This window comes from Molossus molossus, unplaced genomic scaffold, assembly GCF_014108415.1.
Source record: "Molossus molossus isolate mMolMol1 unplaced genomic scaffold, mMolMol1.p scaffold_m16_p_10, whole genome shotgun sequence".
Lineage (NCBI taxonomy): Eukaryota > Metazoa > Chordata > Mammalia > Chiroptera > Molossidae > Molossus > Molossus molossus.
The window spans coordinates 12,900,719-12,914,587 of NW_023425345.1; the positions used below are offsets into that span (position 1 = coordinate 12,900,719).

General features: G+C 44.0%; 1 protein-coding gene across 1 annotated transcript in view; it reads right to left on the bottom strand.

Annotated features, from left to right (window-relative positions):
- The window catches only part of STAB2 (stabilin 2), a 127,004-nt gene extending 119,721 nt beyond the window's left edge, over positions 1-7,283 (bottom strand). The window contains exons 1-3 of the mRNA XM_036252182.1: positions 7,206-7,283; positions 3,935-4,068; positions 1,690-1,805 (exon numbers count right to left, since the gene is read on the bottom strand). Coding sequence (XP_036108075.1) covers positions 1,690-1,805; positions 3,935-4,068; positions 7,206-7,283 — 328 coding nt within the window. The remainder of the gene's footprint in view (positions 1-1,689; positions 1,806-3,934; positions 4,069-7,205) is intronic.
- Positions 7,284-13,869: the final 6,586 nt, after the last annotated feature.

Below are 13,869 nucleotides of genomic sequence, written 5' to 3' on the forward strand. Positions count from 1 at the left end.
ACGAATGGATCAAAAAGCTGTGGTACATATACACAACGGAGTACTACACAGCGGTAAGAAAGAAAGATCTCTTATCCTTTGAGACTACATGGAGGGACCTGGAAAGTATCATCCTAAGTGAAACAAGCCAAACAGAGAAAGACAAATTTCATATGATCTCACTGATTTGTGGAATATAATGAACATAACAGTTTGAGGAACGGGGTAGTCCCAGAGACGCGGAAGCGGGGTACAGACTGACAATCCCCTAAGGAGTGGGGAGGTGGGGGAGGGATGAACCACAGAACTTATACGCATGTATGCATGAACAGTGGACATGGACAACAATCTGGGGAAGGGGCAGGGAGGGAAGGGGGAGGGGGGAATCAGTGGGGGAAAAAAGGAGAATCATCTGTAACAAAAATTAATCAATAAAAAAAAAAAAGAGCAATTAAAAAAATCATTTGGAGGAAACTACCCACCCCCCGCTCTTTGGCAAGCTTGGTGCCTGCAGCCCTGAACTTGAACTTGCTCGATCAGTTAAGAGTCCAAAGGAAACTGGCAAGAGATAATCTTCAAATATCTTATTCCTCATATGCAAAATGGAGATAAAAATGTCTACTTCAAAGATTTGTTTTAAGAATTAAATCAGATAATATTGGCCAAGGACCTCTCTAGTAACTAATGTCAGCAATGTTGAGTAAATGGAAGCTATTATTCATTTAATCATTAATTACAAACGGAAACTGGAGACGATATTCTGCATACAGTATGGGCTCAACTATTTAGAAGCCATATGGAATAAAAGACCAGGGAAATGAGCCAAAATAGTTAGGGATTCTTCTGCGTGACAAAACACAAGTTGCTATTTTCTCCTTTCTTTGTACGTTTCTTAAAAAGCTCTGTGCAGTTGGCTTTTATTATTTTAATGAGAAAAAAACAAAGCTAAAGAGAACTCATCTCTCCCCATAAGAGTATACTTGAGATGTTTTCATTACATTTTAGAAGATGGAAAACAAATGGTAAATTCATGAATTAAAATGCCTGAATTTCTTTTTTTTTTTACTATCCAAGGAAAAAGAGATCTCACATACTTTGCGTGTCATAGCAAGGATGCAGTCACCCCGTGAGTGTAAACATCTATAATCAGGATGGAAGTTCAATTTCAGCTAACAAGTGCTACGCTTGACTACAGGAGTCTAACTACACTACTGTCTCAGACTTGGCTGGTAGTTTTTCCTATTGTAGAACCTGGTCATTATAGAGTTTGCTATTCCATCCTAAAACTTAAATTTTTGGAGGACTGAATGATTATTTTGGTTGCCAAACAATAACTATGATCTTTAAGATATTGTCATAAAACGTCTCCTTGCAGTAAATTGTATTTGGGGTCATAAGAACCCAGCGTTCTCCCTTCCTCTCTATGGTCAGTTACCATTTTTATTTTTTATAAAAATGGATAGCCTTTCAATTGTCCCTTTTACTGAGTTGTAAAGGAATTCTCGTAAAGACAGATCTCTAACTGGAGGAAAGCAGATATCTTTAAAAAAGCTGAGAGGACAAGAAAGATTTTCTACATATAGACAGAACTGTGATGTTCTAGGAAGTGACGCTGACATTCTCCTCTTATCAGGTTTCCTTCCTCTCAATTTTCTGTCAAACGGGACATCGAGAAGCAGGTATCCAAATCCAGGGGGGGTTGCCACTTACCCATGCAGTCTGGGCCCCAGTGGCCGGGGCAGCACTGAGGCTGGAGGTAATCCTTCCTGCAGATGTGGCGGCAGCCAGGGAGAGACAGCAAGTAGGATCTGGCCTCAAAGGTATACCTGGAAGGGCAGAGCGAGACATAACCCGTGATCAGAGCAATGCGTTCACTCGGGGCAGTGGGATTGGCCTAGATTATTTTAGGTCGTTACGCTTGCCTATATTTAAAAATATATACATAGAACACATTTTCCTTTCTAGGTAGAAAAGAACATAATCACGATTTATCCTTTAAAAAAATTTTTTTTTCTTTATTGATTTTAGAGAAAGAGAAAGGGAGAGGGAGAGAGAGAGAAACATCGATGAGAGAGAACATCAATTGGCTGCCTCCTGCATGCCCCCCACTGGGGATCAGGCCCACAACCTGGGCATGTACCCTGACCTGGAATCGAACTGGTGACCTCTTAGTAGTACATAGGTTGATGCTCAACCACTGAGCCACACTGGCTGGGCATGATTTATATTTAATTGTAACAAATGGATGAAAAAAATCAGGGCCCAATGAAAATAGGGGTGAAATATCTAAAATGATGTTGAAAGTGAAGTTAGATGGAAGAAATGATGTTTGGTTCTAGGCATTTGCTGGACGTGGACTTCAAACTTGTCACTCAGTGTCCTAGCAGCCAATGAAAGAAGAGAAAGATCAGGAGTTACGTGGCCCATAGGATCTGTGGATTTAAATCAAACCAACTACTCAGGATGCCAGAGATGTAGACATTTCTGTGGGAGGTGATGAGAAACATTTGCCACGGTTTCTGGAGGGGGTAGAATGATGATTTCCTGGGGACAGTTTTGTACCCTCTGCGTTGTCTGGAATGGCAGTTGTGTGGAGGCTCCTCCCCACCATCTATTTTCGGGGATTTCTGCATGGATGGCTTACTACAGGGTTTGACTCTAGTGTTCCTAGAGATTATCCTCCATGAATATTGTTTCTTTCAACTGGGCTGTTACTTATGGTGTGCTGCTGAATTCTAGGTTGTGCTCTTGAGCCAGCACATGCAATGCAGGGCATTAACCACAGAGCTACTGGCTGTTCAGTCAGACTGGAGACAGAGTTGACAATTTCTTTGAAAGGATGAGAATCCTGGCAAGGACATCTCTTGATCAAGATGGTAAAAGGCAGAGTCAAGGGCAGAACCAAAGGTCCCCTCAAGAACCAGTCTTGGGTTTGTTCTGGTATAAATGAATGACAAATCAAACCTTCAGTTCTAGAACAGAGAGCACTAATCCCCCCCCCCCCAGGTCAGAATGGGGTGGGACAAAACCAGGTGACAACCTTGGCCGTGAAAAAAGCAACCAGTACAAAACAAGTCTTCACTGAAGTCACCATGTCATTTTAACCTTGAATCCGAAGTCTTTCTGACATACTTTTTAAAAGAATCTAGCTTCAAATGTGCACCCACTTTGATTATTGAGTGGTCAACTTGCTGATTCTAGGCCAGGAACGCTGGGAAAATTCTACTAAAAATGATGATTTGGGTTTAGAATACAGTGCTGTCACATTAAGCAGACACAGATTTAAAAGAGTGTGATATAATAGTGGTAAGGTTTCACTTGATGCAAAGGAATTCGTCATCCCTGAATTAAAAACAAAACTCATTGAGTACTGCCTAATTTTTAAATGAGTAGACTAAGTAAATAAAAAAAGTGTTCTCATTGGAGCTGCATGGCTGCATCCATTAGCTAGCGAGCAGAATGGCTTATCCTTTGCAAGAATTAGCCTTGAGTCATGAGGGTTTTGAATCATAAGAGGATTTCAGGAGCGCAGTGCTCACATAAAATGCAACACAGCTGTAATTCACTGGTCTCCCTTCTTTGGGTTCGAATTGGTATCAGGGTCCACAGCTAGTTAGTAAGATGATTGTCAGACCCAACACTTTTTCACATGTTCTCCCTAGAACCCTTTCCAAGTGAAACAAAACCCAGAATTTCAAACTAAAGAATAAAGGGGGAATGTTTATGTGCAACGTAATACAGCCAGTTCTGTATTAAAATGCGAATCGGTAATGATGCATCTTTTAGACTCGAGGTCATCGTTGTGAGTTACATGAGTTGGGGCTCAATGTGGTCTTAGAGAAAGAGGAAATCATAGAACTGCTCTGTCGTTTTTGAGAGACGGGAGGTTTCTATTTGGATTCACAATCCCCTGAGTTTCAAGACTTGAGCACAACTATTTTCTCATAATGAGTACCTGCAATCTCGAACCCCTACGGAGCCATTGGTAACCTTGGTGTAACCATCTGGGCACTTAATTCCAAAGCTGAGTGAGCAGGATTGGCATTCAGTCCTAATGACAAGCAGAGACTTCTTATCGCATCTTTTTGCCTGTGAAAACATTAAAAAAAATCATCAGCTTCCATCAGCAGAGCCTTGCTTGGCCAACTTTTCCCATCAACTTTATGTTGATGGAATGACAAAGACAGGAATGAAATTGACTAGTAATGACTGGCAGGCTGCTTTCAATCTTATCTGGAAAGAGTGTTGGGATCAACAGCCAACAACGTCTGCCAAGGCTGTGCGAGGGCTGCTCGGACCACACGTTTGCCACCCCTGATGTAAAGTCTGGAGTCCGGCAAGGTACGGTAACCTCACTACATACACTTGCTTCTCCAAATGGGAAACCTGAAATATACTGTAGGGTACTGTTTTCAAATGGGTAATTGTTAAAGCAGGTCATTCAAGGTCAATAGGTCATAGAGCAATACGTCTCAAGGCTATTCTTTCAGCGTTAACTCCACAGGAATAGGCTAGTCTGGGTGCTCAATGCCAGGGAGCGCACAACTCATGCTCCGAAGATGTTTGTATTCATTCTTTTGGTTCCAGTCCAGCTGGAATGGGGGCCCAGGAGGGTGGCAATCTTTTTCTACTTTGTCCTCTGCTGCTGTGTCTGAAGCACGTAGCAATGCTCAGTAAATAGTTGTTGACTGAAGTGGATTGTGGGAAATGAGACAGACACACTGGAAACAATCAGCGCCGTCAGGCAGCAGAGAACTGTCGCGATGAATGATGCAGATCCACTTTGGCCCTGGCCTCCGGATCCCTCATCGTCCATGGTGCTGGTGTGGACCCTCCCAGATGAGTTCCCTCACCTTTTTCTAATACATTTCCTTCATTTCCCCATCAAACTGAAATAGAAGCAGCTTTGTAGAAGGAGGAGCGATTGAACTTGGGAGTCAAAAGACCTAAGCTTGGAATCAAGCACAGTGTCTTGCTACGTGGACAATCTGGGATACACTCCTTACTCTTTGCCACCATCTGTGAGGGGGATATCTTGACGACCACTCTCCAGGACACTGAGCACTTTAAATGATGTAACACGTGCAAACCCCTTACTGGAATATGACAGGCAGTAAGTACCAATTCTCGGTCCTCATCTCTGCGTTTCGCTGGTCGCCTCTACTGATGGGAATGTTCTTTCCTCTCCCTTTGGCTACTGAACCCTCGTCCTTCAAGGCTCTGTTTAGCACCACCAACCACATCCATGAAAGCTCACGCAGCTCTCTTCCTTTCTCAGTGTTGATCAGTAGAACCCATTTGTTGTTGTCTTTGTTCTCCACTTGAAAACCACTACTCTTACTTTTTGTGGTCATCCCACAGGTCCAGCACTAGGTTAGGGGTCACGGGAACATCATAACTACTTCTAAGTTTGTTGAAATCTGTCAATGCGGCACAAGAAGAAACCTTACATTTATAGAGCAGGTCATGGATATACATACTTTCAAAGCACCATTGCATTTGAGCTTGACCACCCTGCAGATAAGTAGGGCATGTATCATCCTCCTCACTTTAGAGAGGAGCAAACAGATGAAGGGAGGTTTAGGGACTTGCTCAAGGCCACACTGTCAGTCAGTGGACTTCTGATCCCTTGAACGGGCATTTGTCTTCCCTGCACACTGCATAGCGGAGGACAGGAGAACAAAATCTCTGCTTTTTTTTTTTTTTTTTTTCCTGGCAGCTGTCATTTGATGGTTACTATGAACCAGAATACTACTGGCATAGTCTTTATGGAATAACAACAAAAACCACCCTTAGAAATAGTTTCAATTGATCTCTGTTAGTTGTCATGACACCTCAATATTTTTTTAAAGCTGAATTTTCTTTCCATTAGGGTTTTCCATGTGGGTGAGTATATTGGGGTGCCATGATTTTGTCCTTTCTTTTTTAGTAGGTCAGAGTCGATATTCTCTTTTTTAAAATTTTATTTATTGATTGATTTTAGAGAGAGAGAGAGGAAGGGGGAGAGAAGGAGAGAGAGAGGGAAGCATCAATGTATTTATGCATTCATCGGTTGATTCTTGTATGTGCTCTGATTGGGGATTGAACCCAGAACCTTGGTGGATTAGGACAACTCTCTTACCAACTGAGCTACCTGGCCAGGGATGAATGTTCTCTTTTCAAAAATCCATTGACCATCAAATTGCCCTTTTCAAATGGAATAGCTCATTGTACTTCTCATATCCCTTCTTGAAGAATAAACTCAGCTATAAGCATTAGTCAACACTTGATTTCTTCACTAAAGCCACCACTCATTGTGGTGACGGTGGTGGTGATGATGAGAATAATCACTGCTGCTATGGTCCACTGTTGGGGGAGAAACTGAAGCTCAGAGAGACTAAGTAACTTGCTCAGGGTTGAACAGCGAGTAAGCTGTGGAGCAGTCGCTGATCCTCAGAAATACTTGTTAAATACATGAGACCACAGTTCCAACTCATCGCTCTCAAACCTCAGAGCCATTATGTCACTTTTCCATGTTTCTGTGAAAAATACTATTAGACTACAGCCAAATGAAGCAAAGTTGGCATTGATAACAATGTTCCCGGCACAAATGCAGAATCACATTTAAGTTTTATCATTCACAGAGCAGAAATCATATCTTGTGAAATGCATGCCAAATAAACCACTCCGATTGACTCCCACACCCCCTCCTTGAGGCTGGCCTTGTTGCGATGTGACAGTGACCTTGTCCCACAGTGACACTCCCGTGAGCTTGCTTGCGAAGCTGTCATAGCAGCGCCCCGAGTGCTTTGACTACAACTTGATGCATTGATAATACTGCATTCCTCAGCCAGCTATCAGCCCGCCTGGAATTCCCCAGAACATCTCTCCACAGCTGCTGCTATGTTCCACGTTCAGAATGGTGCAACGGGAAATGATGCGACTATTAAAACAAGCAAACAAACAAACCCCCAGGGCACAGAAATCCACACTGGAATGAGGAATGTGAGCCCTAAAATCGGATCTCGACCATGGCGTTCTAGCACAGAAATCACCAACTGGATTAATACACCCTCAGAAAGATGGTGCATCCCCTCGGATCCTATTCTCCACAAGCTTTCTCTTTATTTCGGGAAGCCCAGAGGGTGCTCTCTACCCATGACGACATAGGAAAGCAAAAAGATTTTGGACACGTCCTGAAAATTAACAAATTGAAAATAAAAACAAAAGCGGAAGTCTCATCTTACCTGCTCTGTAGTGTCCGGTGGGGAGCAGAAATTTTGTACAACCAGTCCAAGAAAGAAAAGTATTAAATTTTGTAGCATGGCGAGAAAATATTTGCTCCTTCACCTGTCAGGACTGTTTACCTATTTTAACTTCGTCTGATGAACTCTCAGTGAATTCTTTCTCATTTCAGTGTCTGTTTTTAAATCCTTCAAACTTCTTTCCCTGGTTTGAACCAGATGATATGTGAGACCTGCCTCTAGACAGGAAAAATGGCAAATCCAGGGGTTGCGGTGACACTGGCCACTCTCAACTGTATATATGCCCTGGCTGAATGACAGGATATCCTGAAGGGGCTGGGGCAGAGCCACGGTCCAGCATTTCTGTGCTTTGTGAAACCCCAAGAGCAGGCTCCTGCCTCCCGCTTGCTCTGCTCATGCTGCCTCGGGTCCTGTCTACCCCTGGACCCAGAGGCCCGCCAACAGCTCCACAACGACACCATGGGACACTGCAGGCCTTTCTGCCTGAACCAAGGCTGCGGTCTGGCAGTGTTTGTGGGAGTGCCCAGAAATGGGTACAATCCCCTGGGGGAAAAGCTGCAGGAGCCTGGGTCCTTGATTTTGAAGACACGTGCTGGCCTCACCTGGTGTGGTTGGCAAACTACTGCAAAGAAATGTCTCTTTGCAGAGGCCGAAGTGGGTTTTGACGCATCCTTTCTCACCTTTCATGTCACTTCAGTAGCAAATTACTGAGCCTATCGGTCTCGTCTTAGCCTGCAAGGCCACCTCTTCAAGAATCTAATGCCACCTCTTCCTGTCCTGCCTCTCCAATAGCATCTTGGAAACCCTCCTAGCAGTATGCATGTAGTGGTATAAAAACCTGGTCACACCTATCACAGTTCATCTTTCCGTGTGTCTGCCTCCCATACTCACTTGTGAATTCCTTGAGGACAGGGGCACAGCCTTCATTACCTCTGTGCCCCAGACAGCCTAGAGCAGAGACAATAATAAAAACAAGTAACAATGGTCAACATTTTAGGAGCTAACCCAGAGGTCTGAGTGGGAAGATGCCAGATGAGAAAACCCTAACGTTCCTTTGGTTCACTGAGTTTCAACCACAACTTGGAATCCTGGAGAAGTTTAGAAAAAGGTCCCTGATGCCCACACTACTCTAGAACCATCAGATCAGAACTTCTGGGCATGGAGAACAGAAGGAATTTTTTCAAGTTTCCTAGATAATTCCACTTGCATGGGACTATTGCTTGAGAAAAAGTTAACTATTATTCTGAGAAGCCAATGAGGATTTGATGTTTGTTGGCTACACAGCTACTTCACTTGAACTGATCCACCAGGGAAAGTAGTTGGAAGCTTATTTCTGAATCTTTTCTCTTTGAAGGACCTGGATACATATCTGGGGCTTAGACTGTTCTAGATCCCTGGGGAAATAATCAAAAGAACCCATACTTGCATTTCTTAAGTTATTCTGGGAGATGCTGCAGGAGTTGCTAGGGAAGGAAGAATTCTCTTATCAGATAAATTGGAAAAGCCTACCTCTGATTTCCTTTCTTACTGACTGACCATGCTCATTCGCCTATTTAAGGTTCTGAGAAGTCCTGCAGTAAAACATAATGTAACAAAACCAAAGAAAAACAGTTCCACTTTGCTTAAAGAAGCATTTTCCAGTTTTTTTTTAAAGACCAAGAGATGCTTATTCCCTTTGCAAACTAGCCTAGCAATCTCCAGATTTAATGCTCCGTTGATTGCTCTTAGGGAAATGCTGTCCTAGACTTTAGCAGGTTGACTATTCTGTCTTTACGTTGCTAGGAAAGAGCAGTTGGCCTGCCAATGGCCATGGGGACTCCACAGGACGTGTTCATACACTTTATCAATTAGTTGCATTAAAAAATACATATAACCCGCCCTGGCTGGTTTGGCTCAGCATTTAGAGCATCAGCCCGCGGACTGGAGAGTCCTGGGTTCGGTTCCCACTAAGGGCATGCACCTCATTTGTAGTTTGTCCCTGGCCCCGGTAGGGGTTGTGTGGGTGGCAACCATGTGATGTGTCTCTCTCACATCGATGTTTCTCTCTCTCTCTTCCTTCCTCTCTCCCTCTTGCTCTATCTGAAGGTAAATGCAAAAATGTCCTCGGGTGAAGATAAAAAAACAGCAACATGTAACTCACATGGCTTTGTTTAGAAATTGTCTGAATAGTTTTGTTAATGGTATTTCTATAAGGCTCATTTGAACAAAGATTCTTTAAATTTTTTCAAATCCTTTCCACTGTTTCCCCCAAATGTACCTGCAATCAACAAGTAAGGTGCTTAGAGTGGTGCAGTCACTCTTAACCATTATTACTGTATGATTACGATATGCCAGTGTCATGCACCAGGGCCACACACATCTCTACCCTAGTCCGGTGTAGCTGTGAGCTGGGTCTGGGTTTCCTCTGTCCTGGGTGCTCCAGTTCTGCTGGTCTGTGTGTCCCTTATAGGGTGGGTGTCACTTTCTTTACTGCGATTCATCTTCCTTTTTGCAGATTGTTTAATCGCTGTCTCTAACCATTCAAAGATGTTTCGAGACAACAGTTTGCAGTCAACAGTACTTCACAGCAGCCTGCTTTCTCCACAGTCCCTGACCGTGTTGCTGTCAGTTACTTAAAACCTGGGGCGGGCTTTCCTCTGCCCAGGTCCCCTTCCGCTTCTCTCTGCCGCCTCCTATGTCCTCCCGCACTGGCACGCACCTCCTTTGCCCGTCCTCTGTCCGCGGTGGTGGCAATGTGAGAGCTGGTAGTTTGCCCTTGGGTAGAGGATCCATTTCACGACTGGAATCTGCAGAGACTTTTCCCATATCGGAAAAAGACAAAGAAGGGCCCCGATACTTCCTGGGCAACAGTGTTGAGTGTCACCTGTGGCTACAGGGTTCTGAGTTGTTAGTGTTAACTGTTCCTTTCTCTACATCAGGCCAGTTACCAGGATTTTAGTCACTTCGAATAATAAAGCATTTCATGTGGGCTGTGAGCAGCATTCCCAAAGGGAGGCATCATCATGTTCACCAACACCATCAGAACTACTTCCTCCTCCTCCTCCTCCTCCTCCTTCTCTTCCTCCTCCACCTTTTCCTCCTCCTCCTCCTCCATCCTCCACCTCCTCTTCCTTCTCTTCTTCCTCCTCCTCCTCCTCCCCCCCTCCTCCTCCTCCTGCTCCTCCTCCTCCTCTTCTTCCTCCTCCTCCTCTTCTTCTTTCTCCTCCTGTTCCTTCTCCTCCTCCACCACCTCCTCTTCCTTCTCCTCCACCTCCTCTTCCTTCTCCTCCTCCACCTCCTCTTCCTTCTTCTTCTTCTCCTCCTCCTCCTCCTTCTTCACAAACTCAGGACACTTTAAATGGTTAACTAATTTAATTAATCTTACACACGCCAGATACTTTTAATCGTTAACTAATTTTACTTTATTGCAACTTTGTGAAGTAGACTGGGCAAAGGAATGCATATTGACTTGGTGGATGTGAAAACTGAGGCATAAAGGAACTGAGTGATTCATACGAGGTCGGTAAGTTAGCATGAACTGCAACGGATGAGCTAGTAACCTCACTCTAATCCTATGCTCTGCCTGTTATGGTAGATCACCATTCCGATGGCTGATGCCTGAGCTACTAAGTGGATTATCTATGGTTCATCTAATTCTGTCATTAAAATGTTGAGCTTCTTTGGGTGCTATTTGTTTTCCCACTGAGACAAGGCCATGGACACAGTGGCCCTAAAACGTGGATATAAAGAACGTGGTTGAGATTTGAATAACTTCAGGCATAGTTGGGCCAGAACTAAAAAGTGTTGGGTCACTGATTTCCAATGGTCCACCGTATGGTCCACTAGTCTTGTCCACAACGTAGTATAATGTGGGCAAATCGGTTGGACTGAGGCTTCCTAGTCTATGTAAAAGGAAGAAACGGGTACCACCCAACGCTTCAGAGCACACGGTGGAGCAGGCACCTGCCAGGCACTCCTCTCCCTGGTGACTTGTTTAGGCCTGAAACAATCTTCCCCAAAGAGGCACGTGACTAACTCCTTTCCTTCCAGTCCTTGTTCAAACCCAGCCTCTGCACGAGACGTATGCAGACCACTCTGCTGACAAGGGGCATGCGTCCCTCCCACAGCCCTGCTTCCTCTTGTCCCCGTCTGCTCGTCCCCTCTCCTTGGCTCGTGTCACCTTCTAAGTCACCATACAACTTGTTCGCTTACTCTATTTATCGCTTGTGGTCTGTTCCCCCAATTAGAATATATGCTCATTAAGGACAGGGTTTTTGTTGTTGTTGGTTTGTTTTAGTTAAACTGATATCTTAAATATCAGAAAGAGTGCTTGCTACAGAGTAAGCGCTCAATACAAATAATTGATAGAATAACTCACCGACTTGAAAATTTTTCAGCTATATAGATGAGCAGGTAAGATAATCCAAGTAAAATACCACCATTTTATAAAAAACATTTAGTACAGATACACAATGGAATACTATGCAGCTATAAGAAAGAAAGATCTCTTATCCTTTGAGATGACATAGAGGGACCTGGAGAGTATTATGCTAAGTGAAATAAGACAGTCAGAGAAAGACAAATACCACATGATCTCACTTATTTGTGAAATATAATGAACAAAATAAGCTGATGAACAAAATAGACCCAGGCATATAGAAAGGAGTATGGTTCAGACTGACAAACCTTAGAGAAGGGAGCAGGGGATGGGGTGGGGGTGGGGGAATGGATGAGATAAACCAAAGAACTTATATGCATATATGTATAACCAATGGACATAGACAACAATGCTGGGCAAGGGGGCGGGATGGGGAGGAGGGTGCCCAGGGAGGGAAAAAGAAGAAACATCTGTAACAAAAATAAATTAATAAAAATTGCAAAGAAATTACCATTTATTGAAACCTACTCTTCTTCTTTTTGTAAATTCCCCGAGCCTCTTACAAAGTCAGTTCGTTCTGCATGTGGCACTCAGCTCTGCCAGAACACCCTCCTCCGCAGGGGTCCTTCTCAAACATCCTTGCTTCGGGGCGAGTTTGCCCACGTCTTAGTCTGTTCGATTATTATTTTGGTAATCTGGGAAATGCAGTTCTTGTACCTGGTGTTAAATATTATTCTATTTCTTATCAGTGAAGTGGTTGTCATCCACAAAGTCCCAGACTCTTTCCATACATAAAGGTATTGGTTCAGAAAAGAGTTGTTTCAGCACAGATAAGGGTCTGGCTCTAGTTCTGCCCCGAACAATGGACCCTGACCTTCAGCACGTCCTTGAGCTCTCTGATACGTAAGGAGGCTGGATGACGTGATGTTCACTCTGCTTCTCCACATCTACAGGACTGTAAAATATTTCTCTTCCCATCTGTCACCCTCTAAATTTCTGTAAGTCTTGAACATTTTGGTGGCTGGCTTGAATTTTGGGTTCACCCTGGAGGAAGTTGGTACATTATTTTCTCCCTAAAGTAAGCTGAAGTTGCTTTAATCCCTTAATGTGACTTTCTCAAAGGATACAGAACATTCTATGATTTTGAGGAAGGGGATGGGGATATATTTAATGGAGCCAAGATTCATTGCGGTGGTGTGGTATTTTCGCCTAAATGACTTCATCAGGCTGCAGAGGCAAATATTACGTTGAACCACATGAAACAGTGACTCTGTTAGGTTAAAAACGGACTAATACTGGCAACTTCCTATGGTCCTGTTTAGCACTATACATGACCAGAAAGGAGCCTACACGTTCGATCATCATGCAGAGGTGCCTTTTGGTCCATTTCTCAGGGAATGGACCTTCTAGGAAGGTTATTACTGTGGGTATACGATACCAGGACTCAAGAGACAATGGCTTTTGGTTGAAATGTGATGTCTCCAGGTAGCACACACATTAGGGTCACGGCGTCGTCTCTCTGCAAGTGCTTCCCATTCAACAGAAAGGGCTGGGCGAACAGATGGACAAACGCCCGGGCCTTCGCTTGGTCCTGGACAGCCCTCCTGGTTCCTCTTGTCATGCTTTGCGAGGGTAAATACACGCACCCACTTGTTATTAGGAACGACCAGGGCAAAGGCTCTTCCTGCACACTCATCAGGTCCTGACCCTCCCGGAGTCAGCTTTCCCAAGGGGGGGCTGCGTCCAAACACATGTGTCCCTGTTCTCCGGGCCCTTTCCTGTTCCTTTGTTAGTTCAAATCTTTTCATGCAGCAACCTTTCTTTCTTTGTGCGTGTGATTTTGTTTTTCCTTTTCGTGGAGACTAGTCAGCAGGTCCTGCTTTGGGCAAAACTGTCAAGTTGGCAAAGTTTCTCTTTTGCTTCCCTCCCCCTCAGCCTGCTCCCTCCCCTCTTCCTTCGCCCACCCCAAATCCACAGGGCGCTCAGCCCACCCAGGCACCGCTCTGGTTAGGATGCCATTTCGTGAAAACAATCCCAATTCTTCATGAGGGTTGGTTATGAATTAATCAATACTTGCTTCTAATCATTTGATAGTTCCTTAACAATCTTTAATGTTGACATGATCATTGAGAACATGTGTCTACTCAACTGCTTAAGAATCATTAAAAAAAAATTTTTTTTTTTCTGTACTGATTTTAGAGAGAGAGGAAGGGAGAAGGAGAGATAGAAACATTGATGAGAAAGAACATCGATTGGCCGCCTCCTGCATGCCCCCACTGGGGCCAGGCC